We start from the raw sequence: 14,181 nt of genomic DNA on the forward strand, positions 1-14,181 counted from the left end.
CCACCTTGCTGTCTGGAAAGCGTGGGCCCCCTCCCTGCAGGGTCTCTGTGTGTAGACTCCTCTTTGGGTCCCTATGGTAGATGCCAAACATCTTGACACAGGTGAGCATCAGCATGTGGGTACTTTCCATAGCTACTTATGTTTACACTTGAGAGTTGTCCTGACATATTGGGATCCAGAATGAGAAATTTGTTGACAAGAGGGGATGGAAGCAAGTGAAACTATTATTAAAGGAAAGAAAGTGCCTTGGCTTTCAAAAGGCCTGTCTCTATCAGGCAGTATAGAGCAGCGATCAAGTGGAAAAAAGGGAGCAGGCAGGCACCTCATCTAATCTTTCTCCCGGGGGCCCAGGTGGACAAATTGGCAACCCTGTTCACAGCTTTTTTTCCCTCTCCCCTTTGTACCATAAGAACTGCTAATCGGATCCATGCTGCTGCAACTGTGGTTAGTTATTAACAGAATAAAAGCAGATTTCTTCAAAAGAACGGGTGGGGGAAACGACTATTCAAAATTGCAAGGTTGTTAGAATCTTAAATGCACAGCAGTCGGTTTTTTCCCTTATTCTGAATTATACGATGAATACAAGTCTTTCATCTGTCACTATACCCATTTCTTCAGAAGGCAGCCAGATATTACGCTTCTCAAAGAAAAAAGGAATCCTAGAAAGAGGAAAAATATTGAGGAGGAATAAGAATGGGTAAGAGTAGGGGGAAATTAAGTTTTATTTTTATTAATTTGTCCTCTCAAGAGAAATAGAAACTTGCCTGCTCTATGATTTCCCCTCCCCTGCCTCTTACCTTACATCAAAGCAAGGATTAGAACAGATTTAGCTGGTAGCTATTCTGCATTTTGTGTCTGGTGTTCTGTAGAAGTAAAGTTCAGAACCTACCTCTTTCTTACAGATGACAGAGTACTGTGGATCTAGATTTCCAGGTGGAGGACAGGCCAGCTATGTTATATCCAAACAAATCTTCTCTTTCCTCAAAGATTTTTCTGCACCTTAAAGATTTTTAAATTGTATACCTGAGCTTTAAAGCTGATGGAAAGGGTGTATGTTGATGATGATGCTGAGTACAGGCATTGAACAGATTTTCAGCATGGTAGTTTGTATATTTCAGGGTGTCTCTGATGTTCATAAGGGATACCTCCTGAGATCCTCAAATATCACAAAGATGGAAGTGGCTCCTGCTTTCACCCAAATTAAATCTTTGGTTATAACATGTCTTCACACTTAAAGTTGATAAACTTTCAAGGTTTTGTCTTTTATTTAGTGGTATTGCTCACAAAGAAGCAGTTTTTAATCACTTGACCAGAATTGAAGGAGTAAAGATCTGAACTGAATGGCACTGGGAACAAAGTGAGCACCCTGGTTAAGCCACATTGTTCAGGTCCCTCAACAACTGTAGCACAAGATTGAAAATCATACCTCAGTAAAATCAGACCCTGCCCCTCTCTCACACCTTGTAGGTCTTTTAGGAATAGTCCAGACTAAGAATGTTACATTTTAGTGCTGAGTATTTCCTGTATATGTTTAGGGCTCTGGTTTATCTTGAGTTAAAGATTTTAGAGATCGGAATAGTAAAGGCTAATAGTCTGCTTTGGAACCCGTCTATTGTTGCATGTCCAGTTCCAACTGTTGCTTCCTGACCTGCATACAGAGTCTTAAGAGGCTGGTTCCAAATAGGAAAAGGAGTACATCAAGGCTGTATATTGTCACCCTGCTTATTTAACTTATATGCAGAGTACATCATGAGAAATGCTGGGCTGGATGAAGCACAAGCTGGAATCAAGATTGCCGGGAAAAATATCAATAACCTCAGATATGCAGATGACATCACCCTTATGGCAGAAAGCAAAGAAGAACTAAACAGTCTCTTGATGAAAGTGAAAGAGGAGAGTGAAAAAGTTGGCTTAAAGCTCAACATTCAAAAATCTAAGATCATGGCATCTGGTCTCATCACTTCATGACAAATAGAAGGGGAAACAGTGGAAATAGTGACAGACGTTATTTTGGTGGGCTCCAAAATCACTGCCCATGGTGATAGCAGCCATGAAATTAAAAGACGCTTGCTCCTTGGAAGAAAAGTTATGACCAACCTAGACAGCATATTAAAAAGCAGAGACATTACTTTCCCAACTAAAGGTCCATCTAGTCAAGGCTATGGTTTTTCCAGTAGTCATGTATGGATGTGAGAGTTGGACTATAAAGAAAGCTGAGCACTGAAGAATTGATGCTTTTGAACTGTGGTGTTGGAGAAGACTCTTGAGAGTCCCTTGGACTGCAAGGAGATCCAACCAGTCCGTCCTAAAGGAAATCAGTCCTTAATATTCATTGGAAGGACTGATGTTGAAGCTGAAACTCCAATCCTTTGGCCAACTGACGTGAAGAACTAACTGATTTGAAAAGACCCTGATGCTGGGAAAGATTGAAGGCAGGAGGAGAAGGGGATGACAGAGGATGAGATGGTTGGATGGTTGGATGGCATCATCGACTCAATAGACATGAGTTTGAGTAAACTCCGGGAGTTGGTAATGGACAGGGAGGCCTAGCATCCTGCAGTCCATGGGGTCGCAAAGAGTCGGACACGACTGAGCGACTGAAACTGAACTGAATAGTCTGTTTTACCTCGTATTCCCTGACTTGACTTACCACGCGCCTTGGAGAGAGCCTTTTAGTTTCTTACCTCCAGTTCTTTGTAGGAAAGTGTCTACCCCAAAGGACTTTAATGAGTGTCATGTAGTGAGGTTATCCAATGGGCTTCCTCATGAAAGACATTAGGTAGCTCTAGTACTTAATCAGATCAGATCAGATCAGTCACTCAGTCGTGTCCGACTCTTTGCAGCCCCATGAATCACAGCACGCCAGGCCTCCCTGTCCATCACCAACTCCCGGAGTTCACTGAGACTCACATCCATCGAGTCAGTGATGCCATCCAGCCATCTCATCCTCTGTCGCCCCCTTCTCCTCTTGCCCCCAATCCCTCCCAGCATCAGAGTCTTTTCCAGTGAGTCAACTCTTCGCATGAGGTGGCCAAAATACTGGAGTTTCAGCTTTAGCATCATTCCTTCCAAAGAAATCCCAGGGCTGATCTCCTTCAGAATGGACTGGTTGGATCTCCTTGCAGTCCAAGAGACTCTCAAGAGTCTTCTCCAACACCACAGTGAAAAAGCATCAATTCTTCGGTGCTCAGCCTTCTTCACAGTCCAACTCTCACATCCATACATGACCACAGGAAAAACCATAGCCTTGACTAGACGAACCTTTGTTGGCAAAGTAATGTCTCTGCTTTTGAATATGCTATCTAGGTTGGTCGTAACTGTCCTTCCAAGGAGTAAGTGTCTTTTAATTCCATGGCTGCAGTCACCATCTGTAGTGATTTTGGAGCCCAGAAAAATAAAGTCTGACACTGTTTCCACTGTTTCCCCATCTATTTCCCATGAAGTGATGGGACTGGATGCCATGATCTTCATTTTCTGAATGTTGAGCTTTAAGCCAACTTTTTCACTCTCCACTTTCACTTTCATCAAGAGGCTTTTGAGTTCCTCTTCACTTTCTGCCATAAGGGTGGTGTCATCTGCATATCTGAGGTGATTGATATTTCTCCCGGCAATCTTGATTCCATCTTCTGTTTCTTCCAGTCCAGCATTTCTCATGATGTACTCATTGCATATAAGTTAAATAAACAGGGTGACAATATACAGCCTTGATGAACTCCTTTTCCTATTTGGAACCAGTACTTAATACCAGAGGGCAATTAGAAAACTTCTGGTTTGAATCCAGTGGGCCAAGTAAAATAATAATGTATAATAGCAAGCTTACAAAAAACAAAACCCAGAGAGTTTATAGTACAACCCTTTGAGGGCATAATTTTTATGTAAAATGGGTGATAGGCCTTTGCACCTACTCTGTGTTGGACTTCAGCGGTGAGGTTAATAGTGAGACTCATAACACTCATAACAGTGGAGGGAATAGTTGGAAACACAACACAGCAGGTATTTGCATGTTTGGAGTGAAGATATGTGGTTCTTGTAAGGGTTCTGTCATGTTCTTGGGGATTTCTTCATTACCTTCATGCCGTAGAAATACACATGTTATGCCTCTGCAGTACTGATTTTTATTTTCAGGAACCAGTGACACATCAACAGTTTGCAATTTCTTGGGTAAGGACTTGGGAAAATCTTACCCTATTTTGAATGAACTTTTGAACCATAAGACAGAGAAAGGTTTGTCATCCAAGGTTCATGTTTGCTGTTTAAAGTTGAGGGAGCAGGTTGCTATGGCTCTTTGTTCCCATTTGGAGGGTACAGGAAGAGGAAAGTGTTCCTTTCTATTTTATACTCTAGTTTGAGATAGAGTTGGTTCATAGTAAGGTATTGTGTTGACAGCCTGTTCACAGCTGGCTTTCCACCTTCCTTACCCTGATACAGCACCTCCTGGTAAGAGTGAGATCCTATTTAAAACACTCCAAACATTAGTAAATACTGGGAGTCCATAGTCAAGTCCTTTAGTAAATTGTTCACTGTAAGCACTAAGCTGCATCCTGAGCAGATTCCACATTTTAAATGTCGCTTTGGAGCACACTGGGGTAGCTGGCTTCATGAATCTGAATAAGAAAAAAAAGTTTTTCCCTTTATTGAAACAGATTAAACAGGAGACACCTACAGAGAGATGCTATACTCAAAATAATTTATGGATTTTCCAAAACATCTAAATAAATGCTTAAGACTAGGACATTCATTGAATTTATGGATTATTGAAAGCTCATTTTTCACTCACACCATTGCTCTTAGGTGTTATGCAGATATTTTGGTTTACTATAAAGATGACCGGGGAAGTCTTTGCTGCTTGCATTGCAGAACTGCACTATCTAATCACATTGATTTGGATATGATCGTAGATAAGATGTTCAGTGATTTCCGTAGATATAGGGCCCACCATGCTATCCACCATTGCCATCTATAAAGAAAATCATGTTTGTCCTTTATCACAGCAAAGAAAGGATCCTAACCAATACTTTGTGTTAGGATCAGCTATTTGTAAAGAGGCCTTACAAATAGCTGAGAAAAGAAGAGAAACAAAAGGCAAAGGAGAAAAGGAAAAATACACCCATTTGAATGCAGAGTTCCAAAAAATAGCAAGGAGAAATAAGAAAGCCTTTGTAAGTGAGCATTGCAAAGAAATAGAGGAAAACAATAGAGTGGGAAAGACTCTAGAGATCTCTTCAAGAAAGTTAGACATACCAAGGAAATATTTCATGCAAATACAGGCATAATAAAGGACAGAAATGATATGAACCTAAGAGAAGCAGAAGATATTAAGAGGAGGTAGCAAGAATACACAGAAGAACTCTACAAAAAAGATCTTAATGACCCAGATAACCACTATCATGTGATCACTCACCTAGAACCAGACATCCTGGAATGCGAAGTCAAGTGGGCCTTAAGAAGCGTCGCTATGAATGAGGTAGTAGGGGTGATAGAATTCTAGCTGAGCTATTTGAAACCCTAAAAGATGATGCTGTTAAAGTGCTGCCAGCAATTTTGGAAAACTCAGCAATGGCCATGGGACTAGAAGAGGTCAGTTTTCATTTCAATCCCAAAGAAGGGCAATGCCAAAGAGTGTTCAAACTACCACACAATTGCACTCACTTCACGTGCTAGCAAGTAATGCTCAAAATCCTCCAGGCTAGTCAACAGTACGTGAACTGAGAACTTCCACATATTCAAGCTGGATTTAGAAAAGTCACCAGAGATCAAATTGCCAACATCCATTGGATCATAGAAAAAGCAAGAGAGTTCCAGAAAAGCATCTACTTCTGCTTGATTGACTACACTAAAGCCTTTGGATATGTGGATCACAACGAACTGTGGAAAATTCTGAGAGATGGGAATATCAGACCACCTTACCTGCCTCCTAAGAAACCTGTATACAGGTCAAGAAGCAACAATTAGAAATGGACATGGAACAACGGACTGGTTCCAGATTGTAAAAGGAGTACATCAAGGTTGTACATTGTCACCTTGCTTACTTAGCTTGTGTGCAGAGTACATCATGCAAAATGCTGGGCTGGATAAAGCACAAGCTGGAATCAAGATTGCTGGGAGAAATATCAATAACCTCAGATATGCATATGACACCACCCTTATAGTAGAAAGCAAAGAGGAACTAAAGAACCTCTTGAAGGTGAGAAAGATGAATGAAAAAATCTGGCTTAAAACTCAGCATTCAGAAATCTAAGATCATAGCATCTGGTCCTATCACTTCATGGCAAATAGATGGGGGAACAATGAAAATAGTGACAGACTTTATTTTCTTGGGCTCTAAAACCACTGTGGACAGTGACCGCTGCCATGAAATTAAAAGACCCTTGCTCCTTGGAAGAAAACCTATGACAAACCTAGATAGCATATTAAAAAGCAGAGACATTACTTTGCCAACAAACGTCCATTTAGTCAAAGCTATGATTTTCTAGTAGTCATGTATGAATGTGAGAGTTGGACTTTAAAGAAGGCTGAGCACCAGTGAACTGATGCTCTTGAACTGTGGTGTTGGAGAAGACTCTTGAGAGTCCCTTGGACTACAAGGAGATCAAACCAGTCAATCCTAAAGGAAATCAACCCTGAATATTCATTGGAAGGACTGATGATGAAGCTGAAGCGCCAATGCTTTGGCCAACTGATGTGAAGAGCTGACTCATTGGAAAAGACCCTGATGTTGGGAAAGATTGAAGTCAGAAGGAAAAGGGGATGACAGAGTATGAGATGGTTGGATGGCATCACCGACTTGATGGACATGAGTTTTGGCAACTCTGGGAGATGATGAAGGACAGGGAAGCCTGGCGTGCTGCAGTCCACGGGGTCACAAAGAGTTAGACACAACTGAGTGACCGAACAACAACAACAACAAGGACTTTGTGTTTTAGAAATGAACCCCACTCCAGTACTCTTGCCTGGAAAATCCTATGGATGGAGGAGCCTGGTGGGCTGCAGTCCATAAGGTCGCTAAGAGTCGGACACGACTAAGCGACTTCACTTTCAGTTTTCACTTTAAATGCACTGGAGAAGGACATGGCAACCCACTCCAGTGTTCTTGCCTGGAGAATCCCAGGGACGGGGGAGCCTGGTGGGCTGCCGTCTATGGGGTCGCACAGAGTCGGACGCGACTGAAGCAGCAGCAGCAGCTGCAAAATATAAGAAATTATATCCTCCAGAAAATCTATAAAGTCAGACTGTGGCAAAGGAGTCTCATGTTCTGCTTGAGAGAGCTGATTTCCATAACGTGAAGTATGAGGATGTATTAGAAAAATGCAACCCAATGTCTTAGTTTGGGATGGACAGAATTGAATAATGAATGACAGTGCAAAATGAAAATTGATCATGACTGTGATGTATTCGTAATTGATAGCAGTAATTTTTACAACGTATACTTTAAAAAAAAAACAACAGCAACTCCTCACTAAAGTTAGTGACTACCAAGATTTCTTAAAAACTGGGAGAATAATTCAGTTGCTAATTGCTCAAAATTCTATATATAAAATATATATTGATTTTTGTAGCAGCATTCCAGGAAAAGAATGTGGTCATAGAATTATTCACAAAATGGAAATATTCCTCATTTCTTCTCAATATTCAACAACAGCCTCAGCTGGCAATTTAAATCACATAATTTTTAGGTCGTGTGTTTTCTAACAAGCCTGTGTTACCCTTATTAATTTAAAAAACTAAATTTAGATCCAAGTTTTTGTCACTAAACACCTCATGATCCCCACATACCCTAACGATCTTTATTGAGCAAGATGGGCTAACAAAATCGTTAAGGTCTCTGTGAGTCAATGTGTCATTTCATGTTAATTTTAAGAAGCCAATCCTCTTGAAATACTAATGGTGAAATATCATTTAGTACAGTGCCTTGTATATAGTAAGTACGGAGTGGTTTTTCTTTTTTTTTTTTAATTCCTTAATTTTTTATTCCTGGTACCACTACCACAATTTACAGGGCAATATACCTGGTGTAATGAAAAGAAAAAGAAAAAGACAAAGCTAAAACAGATAAAAGACCTCAGGAAGGTACATCTAATTGACACTACATTGCATTAATCAATAGCTGCACTTTTTGCACACTGTGGCTATGACAGTCCTGAACAAGAAGGGTTTCCTGTTTAAGCTGCAGTAACTTTTCTGACTATGGATCATCGTTCCTTCTGTGGCAGATTTTTACAGTTCCTCTAACGCATTTGGGACGACTGTCTCAAAGTAACCTGCAGCTTTCCTGACAACTCCTCGCTCTCCTGCTAAGAACTATAGCCCTTTTCTTCTTCTACCATATCCACCACTTCCACCACCAGATCCATAACCACCACCATAGGGACTGCCTGAGCTTCTTCCACCAAAACTACCCCCTTTCATGGGTCCATAATTTGACTGCTGTTGTCCACTATAATTTCCAAAATCATTATAGTTTCCACCACCACCATAGTTACCTCCAAAATTTCCTCCTTCATTGTAACCATCATATCCTCCACCACCACCACCATATCCACCACCTTGGTTTCCATATCCTCCTGGTCCACCACCACCGTAACCTCCTCTACTACTATAACCAGGACCACCGCCATAGTTGCCACCACCCCCTCCAAATCCATTATATCCACCATCGCCTCCTCCATAGCTCCCTCTGCTGCCACCACCTCCACCACCATAGCCTCCTCTTCCACCAAAGTTTCCACCACGGCCAAAGTTTCCTCCACCACCTCCAAAGTTTCCTCCACGACCCATAAAGTTGCCAGATCCACCTCCACGACCTCTTTGTGATCCAGCAGATTGCATCTCTTGTTTAGAAAGGGCCTTTTTCACTTCACAATTATGCCCATTAATGGTGTGGTATTTCTGAACAACAATTTTATCAACTGTATCATGATCATCAAAAGTTACAAAAGCACATCCTCTCTTTTTCCCACTCTGCCTGTCTTCCATAACTTCTATGGTTTCAATCTTGCCATAGTTTTCAAAGCAGTCTCTCAAATTATATTCTTCTGTATCTTCTTTAATACCACCAACAAAAATTTTCTTCACTGTTAGGTGGGCACCAGGCTTTACAGAATCCTCTCTAGAAACAGCTCTCTTTGGTTCCACTACACGCTTGTGCGGTCGAGCATACATCGCTGCATCCACTTCTTCAACACAAGAATAAGTCACAAAACCAAAGCCCCTGGAACGTTTTGTTTTGGGGTCTCTCATCACGGAGTGGTTTTTCTTAATGTCATTTTTTACATTCAACTAAAACCATCTCCAATTTATGTAAGAAATTGTTAAGACAAATAAATATGCTTTCCAGATGTTGCTATGTCTTTATCCACTTTTTTCCAGTGTCAGTTAATGTAGTAAAATTGGAGAGGGAGAATGGATTCCAGGCAGGAAAGTTGAAATCAGGTAGTGTCTGTCATTAAAACTCCAGATTTACCCTGTTGATTAATTATATCATTATTCCATCTAGGTTGACTAAATCCATCTTGTGAAAGTGAATTCACTCAGTCGTGTCCAACTCTTTGTGACCCCATGGATTATACAATTCATGGGATTCTCTAGGCCAGAATACTGGAGTGGGTAGCCTTTCCTTTCTCCGGGGGATCTGCCCAACTCAGAGATCGAACCCAGGTCTCCCACATTGCAGGTGGATTCTTTACCAGCTGAGCCACAAGGGAAGCCCAAATCCATCTTAGGTTGATTTTTTTTTTTTTTTTTAAGTGACAACAGAATGAAGGGAAGCAATGCTTTTCTCCTGGCCACTACAACTTTTGAAAAATGAGATTTCTGGGTATTTCTTTGTCTATTAGTATTATTTAGAGATAGCATGGTATTACTTTTAAAAAGGTGAGTGATTTGCTTGCCAGAGGCTGTTGTAGTTCAGAGTTAGTGTGCTTGTTCTTACTGAGTTCCTGTTGTTGTATGCTATAGTAATTTAGAAAGGAATTAACCCAGGGAAATTTTGGCCTCAATAAATGATTAATGTAGAAATCCTATTTATCTCATGTTTATTCTCTGCTGCCCCAACACAACAGTGATAGAATATAAGTTAAATATGATTGCATCTGATCAGTAGTTCTGATTTATTTGTTTCAGTCTGGCCAAAGAAAGTTGGGAGCATAAAACTGCAAGGAATTGCTTCTCTAAAAATATATCTGCTAAATGCACTTGCCATTTAAATCTTACAATTGCACTCGAATTAAGTGCTGGGGAATCCAGGGCACCCTATACTAGATCTGATTTGGAAGAGGGCACAAACGAAATTCTTACTGGCATTTATTTATGTAGGCCTCTTTACTAAGTTTGGAGGGTGCGCTGGCTTTCTAAGTCATCACTGTTGTTAATAAATGCCATTTGATGTTTACTGACTTTCTGAGCAAGTGTTCCTGAATGTTTCTTTAATGATATTGTAGTTTAGTATAGGGATCAGCAACTACCACCTTTGGGACAAATCCAGCTTGCCACCTGTTTTTGTAAATAAAGTTTTATTTATGCTGCTCTGTTTACATGTTGTCTGTGGCTTCTTTTGCACAACAGCAGCTGAGGTGAATGGTTGAGACAGAGAACATATGGCCTGCAAAACCTGAAATGTATCCTGTCTGGCAGTTTATAGGGAAGAGTTTGCCTGTTCCTACTCTGGAATAGTAAGATAAAGCTACATGATCACTGATAACTTATAAAGATCTAACTAACTATTAGTCTGCACTTGGTTTCTGGAGTAATCAATCAGCCACACATTTATTTAATCAACAAATACTTACTGAATGCTTACTTATATGTCTGGTTCAAAGGATATAGTAGGGAAAGAAACAGAGTTCTTAGTACTCACATAATTTATGTTCAGGTGAGAATAGGACAAATGACACAGAGAAGTAAGATAAGAACTATGGGGAGTGTTAAGACTGTGTTGCCTATAAGAAACAGAACTTAAACTTGTGAGTCCTGACTGCCCCACCATCTTGGTCTATGAAGTATACCAGGCTGTAATATATTCATGTCTTGGGACGTCCACTGTAAGTTATACAATTACTAGATGTGTGCTAATTAACCAAAAGTATACTTATTTGCCTGTCTCTCTCAGTTTTGTTATAAACTAAAATCCTAATGTTTTGTTCTTTCAAATGTTTAATTGATGATTATTTTGATTTAGTTCTTAAAAGCTATTTTTAATTAGAAAAATTCCCTCAAAACCTCTTCTAGTGTTAAAATTCTAAGGAAAATACTAAGCTAACCAAATACAATAGTGTGTGTGTGTGCAGTTGCTCAGTCATGTCCAACTCTTTGCAACCCCCTGGACTACAGCCCACCAACACTCCTCGGTCCATGGAATTTTCCAGGCAAGAACCCTGGATTGGGTTGCCATTTCCTTCTCCAGGGTATCTTCCCAACTCAGGGATTGAACCCAGGTCTCTTGGATCTCCTTCACTGGCAGGCGGTTTCTTTACCACTGAGCCACTAGGGAAGCCCCAAACTCACGATTTTATACACACACAAATACTGAGGTATAGAGTATATATGTACACATTGGTGTACATGATCTCTTCACTGAGAGAGGCTAGAAGCAGTAACTCCTCAGAAATAATGAGTAGGCCCAATGCCCAGATTTTAGTCTCTTAACACCATTCTCCACTAAAAAGAACCAGAGCTCTGAGGAGAGGTGACTGATTATAGAACTGGGGTGAGGAAAATAAAAGATGAGCCTGGAATTCCTTGTGACTTCTAAAAAATAAAGATTTGAAGGAGCTTCTAATGGTCAAAGCTGGAACAACTTGAGCAACAAAATAATGGCACAATTGAATTTTAATCCATGAGTGTGTGAGTTTTCTGTTCAGTATGACAAATCACAATTTAGCAGCATAAAGCAACACACATTTATTGATCTCGCATTTTCCCTGGTCATGAGTCCATTCACAGCCTCACTAGGTCCTCTTCTCAGGGTTGAAAGGCTCTAGTCCAAGCAAGTGTTGGGTTGTCTCATATTCATCTGGAGGCTTAACTCAGGGATACTTTGCTTCTAGTCTCATTCAGACTGTTTGGAAGAATTTGTTTCTAGTGTTTGTAGAAGTGAGGCCCTGAAGTTCCAGAAGCTGCCTTGTCCTTGCCGTGCAGCTCAGTTCCCATCATAGAAGCTTACTTCGTCAAGGCCATCGGGAGCATCCTTCAGCTCAAAGAAGGCCTAAGCCATTTCTTGGCATCATGCCTCACAGGGTTACTTCCCGTTTGATTATTTCAAAGTCAACCAATTATGGACTTTAATTATGTCTATAAAATCCCTTTAATTTTGCCATATAAAATAATTTTAGAAATGATATCCCATCACTTCTGTTATGTTCTTTGATTAGAAACCAAGTCACAGGTTTTGCCCTCAGTGAAAAAGGGCAATCAAACAGAAGTTTATTAACATTAAAAAAAAAAAAATTATAAGTAGTATGAGGAAAAATAAATTTATGTACATAGAAGTAAAATTATCAAATTGTATATAGCAATATATGAATAATATATCATGATTTGTATTTCTGTAAAGCATATATCATAAACTTATAAAATAAAAATAATTAATTACTTTAAAAAGAAAAAGTGGAGATTACATAGGAATTTGACTCATTGGAAGTCATTCTCTGATGTGTCTGCCACATTGAGTCCATATGGATAGAAGCAGTCTAATAAATATCTAAACAAGTGGAGAAGAAGAGATAATTCTTCCTCATAGTAGATTCCCATTCACAAACGTGGAAGGAAAGAGGGAAATAAAGAATTACCATTAGCAAGCACCATTGTAGTAAATGCTGCAGACAGGATTCTCTAATGGATGCTAAAATTAGTGGGTACAAGATTGAGGAGACAGAGAATTTGCAGAGTCTCAATATCTCCCCTAAGATACTCATCAACTACAAAGAGCAAAATGCAGTAACTTTTTATTGGTGCTTGGTAGACAACAGCTTTGCCAAGTAATCAAGGCAAAAGTCACCACAAGTGAAACGTCAATGTCATTAACCTCTTGGTAGAATGAACTGAAAAGAGCACAACACTTTTGTCATACTCGTCCCAAAATGCATTACCTTGCTTCAATCCTGACACAGTAACAGACTAAGCCAAATTGAGGAACATTCTACGAAACGACTTATCTGAACTCTTCAAAAGCATCAAGGTCATAAATATAAGGAAAGACAGATTAGACTGAAGGAGACCGAGGAGAAATAACAACTAGATGCAGTCTGAGACCCTACAAGGGAAAATGAAGCACTGACTGGAAAAAATGGTAAAATTCAAATATCTTTAATAATTTCTTACCATTTTAAGTTCCTCTTGATAATTATATAAAGGTTCTATAAGGTGTGATCACTAGGAGAGGTGGGCTAAGGGATATACGACAGCCCCTTATACAGGTGGTGCTAGTGGTAAAGAATCCACCTGCCAATGCAAAAAATGTAAAAGATGCAGGTTCTATCCCTAGGTTGCGAAGATCCCCTCAGGGAGGAACTGACAACCCACTCCAGTATTCTTGCCTGAAGAATCCCATGGACAGAGGAGTCTGACAAAGAGTTGAGCACAACTGAGCACAGCACTCTTATACTGGCTTTATAGCTTTACTCTGAGTCTTAAATTAATTGCACATAAGAGCTCTTCTGTAAAAAATTTTAATATAAGCTTGTGCTTAGAATTTTAAGTTGGCAAAAGCAGACATTAAGGTCATTTACTGATGTTTCATTTTTTAGTTGCACCAGAAATTTTGGACAGTATTGTGTACATAGCCATTGAAGAGTGAATATCTCCATGTGAAGTGGTGAAATTTGTTCTACCTCACAGATAGTGCTTACGTCACCACGTTGTGCTTACGTCATCATAGACACAAACTAGGGGGAAAATGAGACTTTTCTTTAAACACTTAGTTTTACTGTTAAAGCCTTCTCATGAATTTGGTTTATTTATTACATATGAAACATTCTCTTTTAAAATAGTTAACCACACTTTGTTTAAAAGGTTTTACTTAACATCATACATATGACATATAGAAATCTGTGGTTCGAGAGGTGTTTAGTCATTTCATTTGGTTCAAAAAGCTCTGAATTGTCTTCTTTATATGGACAGTGGACAGAAATGGATCATCTGTATTACATTTCTCAAACATGTTTTCTGATCATGTCACAGTCATCTGCT

The 14,181-nt window shown here is 39.8% G+C and overlaps 2 protein-coding genes across 10 annotated transcripts in view; one reads left to right on the forward strand and one right to left on the reverse strand.

Moving 5' to 3' along the window:
• The window catches only part of ARID1B (AT-rich interaction domain 1B), a 440,470-nt gene that overhangs the window by 324,631 nt on the left and 101,658 nt on the right, over positions 1-14,181 (forward strand). The gene's annotated exons all lie outside the window — the stretch shown is intronic.
• On the reverse strand, positions 8,094-9,237 carry LOC101902301 (heterogeneous nuclear ribonucleoprotein A3-like). Its single transcript, XM_024997110.2, has one exon. The coding sequence runs from the start codon at positions 9,235-9,237 to the stop codon at positions 8,299-8,301; it is 939 nt and encodes a 312-aa protein (XP_024852878.2). The 3' UTR covers positions 8,094-8,298.

Source organism: Bos taurus, chromosome 9 (genome assembly GCF_002263795.3).
Source record: "Bos taurus isolate L1 Dominette 01449 registration number 42190680 breed Hereford chromosome 9, ARS-UCD2.0, whole genome shotgun sequence".
In the NCBI taxonomy this organism is placed as follows: domain Eukaryota; kingdom Metazoa; phylum Chordata; class Mammalia; order Artiodactyla; family Bovidae; genus Bos; species Bos taurus.